Source organism: Sitophilus oryzae, unplaced genomic scaffold (genome assembly GCF_002938485.1).
Source record: "Sitophilus oryzae breed Bouriz unplaced genomic scaffold, Soryzae_2.0 scaffold_465_pilon_pilon, whole genome shotgun sequence".
Classification (NCBI taxonomy): domain Eukaryota; kingdom Metazoa; phylum Arthropoda; class Insecta; order Coleoptera; family Curculionidae; genus Sitophilus; species Sitophilus oryzae.
The window spans coordinates 151,084-163,041 of NW_022147046.1; the positions used below are offsets into that span (position 1 = coordinate 151,084).

Consider the following 11,958-nt stretch of genomic DNA (forward strand, 5'->3'; position numbering starts at 1 on the left):
TGAGAACCACTGGATCTTTTCTGGATTTTCTTTCTTGTAAATTTAATCTACTACCTATGTTGTCATATTATAAAGAAATTATGTATTTTGACTAAAGACTAAAAAAATTTCCAAAAATTTTCATTTTTTTTGCGAAAAAAACTTCATAGGCATGTTGCTCGGGTTGAACTATACTACCTGTTATAATACTTGCATTTATTTCTGGGGCACCCTGTATATTAATTGATTTTCGGATTCTAGAAAGAAATAAAGGTGGAATTTTATTAGAAAAGCATAAGACTAAAATGTAAGGTTATTGATATATTTAACATTTTCTAAAAATGAAGACTACATCTGAAACTTCAGTAAATTCTACCTAAATTGGAATTTCTAGTGTAATATATATAGTTAAAATAACCGTTGTAAACTTTCGAAAAATGAAGTGATTTTTTTTTTGTTTACCCGTCCTGTATAATAGTTATACTGGTAAGCAATAACCATTTTTTGATAAAAGTCACTTTATAACCTGCTGAAATTAAACTAATAAAATATCTAAACTTTCGAAAAATAAAGTAATTTTTTAGTTGACCGATTATACAGGGTAATAGTCATACCGCTAAGCAATAACCATTTTTCGATAAAAGTCACTTTATAACATGTTAATTACTCGTAAAATATATGTGCACCCAAACTTTTTCGACATGTTTAGTGAATCCTGCCCCACTGCGTCGTCTAAAAAATATTGATTCTAATAATTCTGTACTGAAAAACTAGAGCCGTATAAGGTAGATAGATGCCCATAACAGCCTCGAGTCAGACATTAGTATAAATTAGCGATGCTAATGCGTTACTTATGAGAACATGTAATACTTGTGAACGCGGACATAACTGTGTCAGAAGAATCGTTATTGTAGTCTAGTCAAATTGTGCTCAAAAAGCCTCTTGGGGGAAAGTTTTGGGTTAGTTCCAATTTCTTCTATTTATTATGTTGTTTGGGGTGCTGATTTCGAATCTGAGGTTTTCTAACAAAATTTCGTGACGGAAAAAAATTACTTTTCGTAAATAATATTTCTGTTCAAAATTAAAGTACAGGGTGTCCCACTAAGAATAGCTCTCGGCTGTATCTCGGAAAGTATTAGCAGTAGCGGCTGCGGAAAAAAATATTTATGACTAAAGAGGCTATGGGAAATTGCTGGAAATTATTTTCAAGTTTGTACAACGACCGCTAGGGGGCGCAACTGCAACAAAAAATAAGAAAATGGAATTTTTACACAATTTTGCCTGGATAAGGTGTACTATAAGTAACAGCTTCATAATCTTCACTAAATTTTGAATATTTTTTGTTAGAACCATTTTCCCCTATCTACCAAAATAAAGTGGTAGAGGAAGGTTAGATCTGTTTTTATTTAAATATTAATAACTCTGGACTGGATGATCGGAGTCCAACAAGCGAGGGCTCATTGAAAAGAGCGTTTCTTACTCTATATTGTACCATATTAACAATAATAATAAGCTTTTGAACGTAGACGCTAGGGGGCGTTGTCTTACAATTTAACAAACATTGCGCGTTTTTTCAAAAAAATTAAATGCAATAGTATATGTAATTTTAGCTGTTAGTAAAGAGTAGTAAAAGCTTAAAAAGTCAGTGAAAACCACATCTTGATATCTTCTTTCAAAGCAGATATTAGCAAAATTATAATAAATACCAAAAAATAAGCCCTTAATTACCTTACTTTTACAACACGTTGTCAGTAGCCCTCCTGATTATACCCATTCTAACCTAAAACGTGGTCTAATCTAAAACTGCGGCACTAGAGAGGCAAGCGGGGAACAACACGCAGTAACACACATCGGTGAGATCTGGTAGTGATGGGCAAAACTGTTATTTTTAGATAACAGTTGAAACTGTTATAGTTATTTATAAAAAACAGCTTAAAATAACAGCTTAAAAATAACAGGTTTCTTTATTTTATTGCTAAATATCTGAAAGAATATGAGGCGGTCACCGCCAGGCGTATTAACGAGTTGCAACAATGACGTGCTCGGTGGTAGTATTTCCAGGGTGTCATAACATTTCTAAATATCGATTGTTATCTAAAATACCTCTCTAAAAACGGGGGTTGTTTACAAATAAGCGCTGTTTACAAATTGCGATATAAAAAAGCCAAAATGCCGCCACTCGTCTATATCTATAAATTCCGATCTACCTACGCCCTACCCCTCGATCCGCGTAGATTCTGAATTGCGTAGCAGTGTACAGGGTGCATCTCACTCGACGGGCGAGAAGCTCTTCGTTATGATTTTACCATTTGCGGTCAAAAAATAGCAATATAAGAAAATGTGTAGTATATTCTTCATAAGTAAACCAACTACACACTAGAGTTCGAATTAATTTTACACTTAAACTAGCATGTACAGTTTGACAAATATAGGAAGAGACTTGGGGATAGCACCGGTCGCGCACACGATAGAGAGAGAACGCATTCGGCGGAAGAGAGATGCAGTTACGCTACGAAAAATCTGATTGAAGCAAATTTGTGGGATGTCCACTGCGCATCGGGGGGCGTCTCTTATTTTATATTTCTCACGTCTCTAGCTATACTTGTTAAGTTGTACCCGCGACTTCGTTCGCATCGAATTATTAATTTGTAATGGTGATGATAAAGCAAAGCAAGAATTTCCATTAACATACAAACTGGATAAAATTTTCTCACATTTGCCAAAAATATGCTTTAAACGTCGAGCAGTTTAAGCAGAATCGTGGTTAATCAATTACTCAACTTTTTGGAACACCCTGTATTATTTTTTAAAAAATTTCAAAATATGTAAAAAAACAAAATAAATTATGCGTGTCCAATCGTTTTCCCGAAAGACTAACCGTTTTTTAAATAATAAATATTGTAATATTTGAGGGGCGTTTTCACCCTCTTGGAATTTGAGATTCGAGAAACCCCTCCTTATCGCACCTCTACACCCCACAGTCAATCCGTTTACCAAAAATCAGCTTTAAACGTCAAGCAGTTTAAGCAGAATAGTGATTACTCAGTGGTCATATTTTATGAAACACCCTGTATATATTTTGTAAAAATCTCAAAATATGTAAAACAACAAAATAAAATATACGTGTTTAAGAGTTTTTTCGAAAAACTCACCAGTTTTTAAATAAAAAATATTCTAATATTTGAGGGTGGTTTCACCCCCTTAGAATTTGAGTTTCGAAAAATCCCTTCTTATCGCACCTCTACACCCTAAAGTCAATCCGTTTTCCAAAAATCAGCTTTTTACGTCAAGGGCTTTAAGCAGGATCGTGATTAATCAATGACCAGATTTTTCAAAACACCCTGTATACATTTTTAAAAAATCTTAAAATATTATTCTGAAAATTTTTCAGAATAAATAAATACTTAAATATTGAAACTTAATAACAAAGTATTGAAACATACAGCGCCATAATATCTCGACCTCCGCCCGTTATGCTCGTAACAGGTTGAAAAACAATATGTATCTAAAACAACTGATGCGTTATTCTCCAACCTGTTTCAAACCTCCGATTATCTCGAACGCCGTTCTGTTATGCTCGTAACAGGTAAAAAAACAACATAGCTAAAACAACTGATGCGTTATTCTCCAACCCGTTGCGAGCCTCCATCGACAATCGACCGATGCAGCAGCGCTCCTTTCCCACTCCTGTTATCTCGACAGCCAGGCGTTATGCCCGCAACTGTTTCAAAAAAGCTGCTTCTTTTATATCCTATTATTTTTAAGCTGTTGTCAGCCCAACACGACGCGCCGCGCCGTAGCGCATACCCCACTCCGTTGTCCGTTGTATCTCGCCGCCTGTATCGATGGTTGTCGAAATAATAGGTTTTCCATCCATACTAGTTGTTTTTTGGAATTGCTTCGAGCAGCATCGAATTTCGTGGCGGTGCAGAGCGCCGACTTCGTTTCACGAACACTCGATCTCTGCGTGTTGTTATTTTATATCTGTTATTTTTTAAAAGCAGTAACGGTTGCGTTATGTTATTTCTAAATAATTGTTATAAAATAACAGATAGTTAAATAACAACCCATCACTAAGATCTGGGACTGACGAATCGCCCATCACACGTGTGATAGCGTGTTATGGCGTCGGATGGCGTAGCGCGTTGCCTAGTGTGTACGCAATGCATGTAATTAAATGGAAAAACATACGCACATATCTTCACGACGTGGGGTTGCTACCCCACGGCATCGCGTGGCGTGGCGTGTTGGCTAATGGGGTCCTGGCATCGGATTGTCTGAGGAGAAAAATACGAAGAATTGGGTTTGTGGAAAATTTTGTCTACTTTTATTTTGTATAGAAGTATTATTTCCAAAAAACAATTTTTGCCTTTTGGCAAAAATTGCATTTTTTGCGTTTTTTATTTTTTTTTCAATGTTCCATCACGAAATTTTGTTAGCAAACATCAGATTCGGATTCAGCGTCCCAACAAAACATAAAGGACAAAATAAATCAGAAAACCCCAAAACTTTCTAACCAAAAATAGAATTTGACTAGACTATTAGGTACGGAACAAAAATTGAGGCGACTTAGAAAATGCAAGTTCGTCCTACTTATCTAGTTTTGTTTATTACTCGAGACACTTGGTCGTCGCTCGGTGATGCTCGGTAAAATATTGGCTATATATACAGGGTGTCCCAGGTTGAGCGTGCATTTGAGCGTTTCTAGAGAACTACAATATCTAGATAAGAATTTTTTTGCACATCAGTGTTTTACAACGCGATCCATTGATTAAAAATATTTTCAATTCAATATGGTGGCACTTCCGGAAATACCGGATGTTGATAGCAGCTTTCTTATTTTAAATGAGTGTCCCCGTTTTTTATTCAGTAATTAAAGTCTCTGTAAAATTAAGCACACCGGAAAAATCTAGGGATATCATTTTATTAAAATTAAAAATAAATATTTTGAATAAACAACCACATATTACTAGGCTGATTCTTTCTACTTCGATTGAAACGAAGTAGTCACACTTGTTATTTCTAAATTTCGCATATTTGCCGAAGTTTTTGTGCATTTTTTGTCAAATGTGTAAAACACACCTAGCATCAATTGTTCGAATTTAACCTGTACTGGCTATGTTTTTGTCTATAACTGGTCAGAATTCATTCAAACAACATTGTTTAGTATTAAACAACGTTATGGAGCGTAGACATCTTAACAGAGACGAAATGTTAAGGGCCGTGGGTATGCTCGAAGCTGGAATGCGTCAAATCGACGTAGCTAGAGCATTGAATACAACGCAAAGTGTAATATCGCGATGAAGTTCACGCTACCGTGAAAGTGGTGATGTTGCTGAAAGGCACACAGGGCGACATCGCATTACTACCCCTCAGCAAGATCATTTTTTACAATTAAATACTCGACGCCGACCCACTCTTACAGCACCAGAGCTTAGTTTAGTTCTCTAGGAAACACATAATGTAACCGTTAGTCTTGACACTGTTCGCAATAGATTAACTCTTTGAGGGGCACCGGTATAAAAATTGTACCCGGAAAATATATGTATTAGTGGGGCACCGGTCTAAAAAATGTACCACCCCTTCAAACATTTTTAGCTAGTTGTGCAATGGAGCATTTTCTCGACCAACGTAATATTGGTCGCACTCTGACGGCTCTTTGTTGATTTAAACTGTTGCACGTGGCAGTTTCGGTTCTGCGATCAGTTTTATTGATAAAATCATAACGTTAAGGTGGTTGCAAGTGAAAGTCTGCTGAATATACAGAAAAGTAAGTGAAATATAATAAAATATAGGTGCCTTTCCTGTAATAATAATATATTTGATCATTTATAACAATAATATTATTTTGGTACAAGAAAAAATTTTTTTTTTTTTGTTTTATTTTGGTAGTTTGTTGTGGTACTATAAGTGTACCGTTGCACGCTTAGGCAAATATTCTATCCTGATTATGCCAGATTATTTTTTAGATATTCAAGATATGGATTCGTTACCATTTAAGCTAAAGGGTTGGAGTTATGATGACCTGCAAGATGAATTGAATAATATATATAACGACGCGGAGCCAATACCTTCCGAGCCGGAGTCTGTATTTAGTGAGTCGGAAGATGAAGATGGCCAAATACTGTTGGACCAAACTACACCTGCTTTGAATTTTACTGATTCTGATACTGATCCAGAAGATAACGTGCCATTATCTATTTTAGCAACTAATCTGCTTCCTGTACCACCCGTAAACTCTAACGACTGGTCTAAGCTTGTTGAACCAGTACCCCCCTCAAACTTTACGTCAGAGTCCGGAATTAAACCTGTTGTGAGAGAAATGGTTGATCCTACTCCGTACAAACTTTTCAAGTTATTTTTTAATGATGGTCTGCTTGACCACATAGTATTCCAGACAAATTTGTACGCACAGCAGTCTTTCAGCAAACAAAAACTTACCGAAATCTCAGAAATAAAAACCTTTCTAGGCATAAATTTATTAATGGGAATTAAACGATTACCGAGCTATAGGGACTACTGGAGTACTTCTCCTGATATAAATGATGCTTACATAAGTGGATTGATGCCTGTGAAGCGCTTTAGTTGGCTCCTTTCGAACTTTCATCTCAATAATAACGTGCTAATGCCTAAAAAGGGAGAAGCCCACTACGATAAATTGTACAAAGTGCGACCATTATTGATTGCGTTAGCTGAGAATTTTGAAAGGTGTATGGCTCCAAGTAGAGAACTTGTAATAGACGAGTCAATGATAAAATTCAAAGGGAGAAGCTCGCTCAAACAGTACATGCCCAAAAAACCTATTAAACGAGGATACAAGGTATGGATTTTAGCGAATAAAACCGAATATAGCCGAAAAACAATTAGGTGCCAGAGTTATTAAACAAATGCTCAATGGATTGGAAAATAAAGAGCACATTGTCTATTTCGACAACTTCTTCAATAGTACCGAACTTCTGGAAGACCTGAAGAAAAAACTAATTCATGCCTGTGGTACCGTAAATCCATCGAGAAAAACTTTGCCGGTGTTTAAACCGGATCGAAAATTGAAGAGGGGGGAATTTGAAGTTTTTAGCAATCCATCAAGAATTGTAGCTTTTAAATGGAGAGATAAGCGTAGTGTCTATTTACTGTCAAATTTTCATTCTCCTTTTGGAACCACTGAGGTCAATAGGAAAGAAAAGAATGGTACTACAACCAAAGTTCGTTGTCCGCAAGCGCTGTCAGATTATAACGCCAACATGAATTTTGTTGATAAATTTGATCAAAATCTGAATTTGTACAAAATAAACAGGAAATCAAAAAAATGGTGGCACAGGATATTCTTCTACTTTCTCGATGCAGCAGTAGTAAACGCTTTCGTTTTATATAAAGAACTTCATTCGCCAAAAATATCCATGAAAGAGTTTAGAAGAAGCGTATCACAAGGACTAGTTGCAGACCTGGTTATAAAAAACAAAAGGAAAGCTTATAGCTGTGGAGAAACAGTTGCTAAAAAACAGTTTAAGCCATTCATTCCCCTAGAAATTAGGCACAACCAAAGTTCCCTCAACCGGAAAGAGATTCTCGGCGGCGATGTGCAAAATGCAGTACATCAAAACAGCAAGTTCGTACCAACTGGATATGTTCGGTTTGTCGAGTTCCTCTCTGTCTGGGGGCAAACAAGACATGCTTCCAGGACTTCCACACTTTCGAGTAAAATTATACTGGGGCAATGGTATGTATGTACCACGTAATGACGTCATTATTTATATATAAAAAATTGTTTTTCATAGTTTTAGAGTTTATTTTGAATATTTGTTCTTAGTTCTGTTAAATATTTTTATTAAAAAGTAATGAAAAAAATCATGCCCCTCTAGCACTTTTATTTACTGACAAATGTTGCCCTTCAAAGAGTTATGAGAGGTGAACTTAAGAAGCAGACGCCCCTGGAGAGCTCAACCCTTAACGAGAGGAAATCGAGAGGTACGATATTTGTGGGCTCAAGATCATGTTCAGTGGTCGAATGAACAATGGACCAATGTTCTCTTCACTTATGAGTCACGCTTTGGAATTCATCCGGATTCGACAATGATTAGGGTATGGAGAGAACCAAGAAATCTTATTCGGTTGGATCATGTTCAGGAAGTGCACCCTTATCAAGGTGGAACAATTATAGTCTGGGGAAGAGTCCAGTTAGGCTGAAAAACCGATCTCGTTTTTCTTGAAAGGTTTCTAACAGGAATCACATACCGTGATTTAATTCTTGTGCCTGTTGTGTTACCATATGCCAATAATTTTGGGTGAAACTTCATTCTCATGCATGACAATGCACGGCTTCATTCAGCCAGAGTGGTAAGTGAATTTATCAATGCTCATCAATTAAACATCTTACCCTGGCTGGCACAATCTCCTGACCTCAAACCCATCGAGCACGTATGGGACGCGGTCCAAAGAAGAATTTTGAGAATGGGTATGCCTCGTGAAACTCGTAGGGATCTGGTTGGGGCCGTGAATGCAGCGTGGCAGAGTGTACCTCAAGAAGAGATCGACAACCTGATCAGGAGCATGGCGAGACGATGTACGACTGTAATGAACAGTAGAGGAGGCCATACCCTTCATTAATTAAAAATGGTTTTATTTTTTCTTTTTTAATTCACAGTTTAGAATAAAAAAAAATTGTTTATTTATTTGAGTTCAATAAAAATCAAGGTAAATTTGAAAATTTCGGTAAACTTCGCATTTTTATTTCCAGAACGTCCTCTAAACCATTTGTTTATTTTAATTTTATTATATCAGAAATGCAAAAAGTAAAATTACTGACGATGGCTGGATAAAATTGTAATATCCCTAGACTTTTCCGGTGTGTTTATATGAATTTTGATTTTAAACACTCTATACTTAACGTTAACCGTTTTTAGAAAAAAATATTTAAAATTTTTGGACGAAAAAACTGCGACATAAAAAGAAGATATGTGACTATCTATTTCAAAAATTAAATTGTTCAAATGTAGCTGTCATGGAATTAAGCTAATAAAAAATTGTCATAAATCACTTTTTTCAAATGGAAACCCCCTTTTTTTATTGCACTAGTGAAAATATTTTTCAATTCGTTGTATTTTGACTGTACATGTTTCTAGATATAGGTACCTAAAATAAATCGTTTTTAAGTTATTTAAGATTTAGTTTTTTTAACGCATATTTCTCTTGATTTTATCGAGCTTCCTTTGACATTAAGTGTCAAACAATCAAACAATTTATTTCCATCTCTCAGAAAACTAATTATTTGAATTTCCTATGTTATAAATACTGCCTGCTTAAGAGTTTAAAAATACATTTCGGAAACACTAAGCGTAGGTACTATAACGTAGTAGTGCAGACAGCACAACAAATTACATTTGATAATGATTTAATAATAGGTTGACAACTTAAGGTTGCAGAGTTAACCGTTTTTGAGAAAAAATGTATATAATATTTTCTATATTTAAAATTTTTGGTCAACGTAAATTAGGTACCTGTCAAAAAAATTGGTATAGCCTAAAAGTCAAATTTCGTGATTACCACAGCCACTGTGACATGAAAAGAAGACATGTGACTACCTATTTCAAAAATTAAATTGTTCGAATATCATATAATATTGGCGGTAGCTGTCATGGAATTGAGCTAATAAAAAATTGTTATAAATTACTTTTTTCAAATGGAAACCCACTTTTTTTATTTCACAAGTGAAAAGATTTTTCAATTCGTTACATTTTGACTGTACATGTTCCTATGTCTAAAATAAATCGTTTTTAAGTTATTTAAGATTTTAGTTTTAAAACGCATAATTTTTCTTGATTTTATCTAGCTTCCTTTGACATTAAGTGTCAAACAATCAAACAATTTATTTCCATCTCTCAAAAAACTAATTATTTGAATTTCCTATGTTATAAATACTGCCTGCTTAAGAGTTGAAAAAGTGTATTTATACAAAAATATATCTCGTACTTTCGCTCTTTAGTGATATCTAATAGTTGATATTATTAATATTATACCGTATAATCGAAAAAAAAAACGGCACAAAGTTGGCTTGAAAATGATGATTGATAACATACTGGTTTGTTAGCAAAGTGTCACGATATGACATGGCCTGATCTATTGTTTTATATCACTTGACGTTTAAGTCTCATACGCTACTGGTTAAAATCAAGAAAAATGTACGCTTTAAAACTAAATCTTAAATAACTTAAAAACAATTTATTTTAATTGAATTGAAAAACCTCTTCACTAGTGAAATAAAAAAGGGGTTTCCATTTGAAACAAAATGATTTATGATAATTTTTGAATTATTAATTTAATATTATGATAATTTTGAATGAAAAATATTATTTCTGATAATTTCTTTATCGCTCAATTCCATGACAGCTGCGGCCATTATTATATGACATTTGAAAAATTTTATTTTTGAAATAGATAGCCACATGTCTTCTCTTTATGTCATGTTTTTTCATCCTCTATATACAGTGTTGCCAACTCGTGGGAATTTTTCCGATTCATGGGAAATTTCGAGATCCAGAGAGAAAAGGGAAATACCCACCGTATTCGTGGGAAATTCTAAAGTTCATTCGTAAAAAAGTAGTTATCGTACACGCATTCAGCAAACTAAGTAAATTGAATCATTTATAATGATAAATGAACCTTAGAAAAAAGAAAAATGTAAGGATTTTGACATATTTCACATTTTGTAAAAAGGAAGAGTAAATTTTAAATTTAAATACCATCTATTTAAATTTTAATTTACCCTGCATAGCCTGATATTAAAGTACACCATTTTGTTAAACTAAATTAAAATTTGCCCCGAAAAGTTATACAGGGTGAGACAAAATTAATATTGAACATTGGTTAACTTTAAAACCAATTTGCTCTTTTCTTTTAAACGGAACACCCTGTATATTATTCCGGTGTTCAATGGGGAGTTCATATATCTTCAAAATATTATTAAGGTTGCCTACCCCTCACACAAAGGTTCTCCTAGATATTTTAATTTTTATGATTTTGTGTCAGTAGATCTATATTATTTGAAAAAATCTAGGATGGCTGTGATATACCTTTTGTTAATTTAACAAAAATTAAAGGATCTAGAGTAAAATACTCAACGGTAATAAAAATATATACGTTTAAAACATATTTTAATTATTACAGAATTAAAACTAGATATAAACCTATAATTACGTGACAAAAATTAGCTAGAAGAAATCAAATGCTCAAAATGCTTCCTTCCCTGGTAACTGCATAAAATGATTCTCTTTTTAAAATATCTTTTCATTCTAAAAGGCATATATATGTGGAGTGTGGAGTTCTACTTCGAAAAGCAGCTAAAATTATTTCTCTCATGTTGTCGACAATAGTTGGTTTGTCGACAACATGAAGTTTTGTAAACACTGTCTTTAACATATCCTCATAAAAAACAGACTAGATAAAATTAGGAGCAGTGTTCTATTAATTGGTGAATGCAGTGTGCCTAACCTAACTAATAGAATCATATGAATTTTCTCTGATGTAGGATAAGTTTTCATTTTCGGCAAATTTCTGAGATTTTTTTTCTTTTAACAGACAAAAAATGATAATTAGTTGTGCAAGTTGGACTAATTAGACAGCTATGTTGAAGTAACTAACGTCAGACATATCACAGCCACCCCTATACTTTATCAAATAATAAAGATCTACTCACAATAAATCATAAAAATGAAAATATCTAGAAAATTTTGTTGTAAGGGTAGGCAACCTTAATAGTATTTTGAAGATACATGAATTATCCATTGAATATCAAAATAATATACTGGGTGTTCCATTTAAAATAAGACAGTAACTTGCTTTTAGGGGTGACTAATGTTCAATATTAATTTTGTCTCACCCTGTATAACATTTTAGATCAAGTTTTAATTTGATTTAAAGTACAATAGTTATTTTAACTACATATTAGACTATACCGGGTAAATTTCAATTTAGGTAGCTTTTATT

General features: G+C 34.0%; 2 protein-coding genes across 2 annotated transcripts; both read left to right on the forward strand.

The window, feature by feature from the left end:
• Window positions 1–5,929: 5,929 nt before the first annotated feature.
• Window positions 5,930–6,862, forward strand: LOC115885888 (piggyBac transposable element-derived protein 4-like). The gene has a single exon (XM_030904925.1). The coding sequence runs from the start codon at window positions 5,930–5,932 to the stop codon at window positions 6,860–6,862; it is 933 nt and encodes a 310-aa protein (XP_030760785.1).
• A 4-nt stretch (window positions 6,863–6,866) lies between these two features.
• LOC115885889 (piggyBac transposable element-derived protein 4-like) lies at window positions 6,867–7,715 on the forward strand. Its single transcript, XM_030904927.1, has one exon. The coding sequence runs from the start codon at window positions 6,867–6,869 to the stop codon at window positions 7,713–7,715; it is 849 nt and encodes a 282-aa protein (XP_030760787.1).
• Window positions 7,716–11,958: the final 4,243 nt, after the last annotated feature.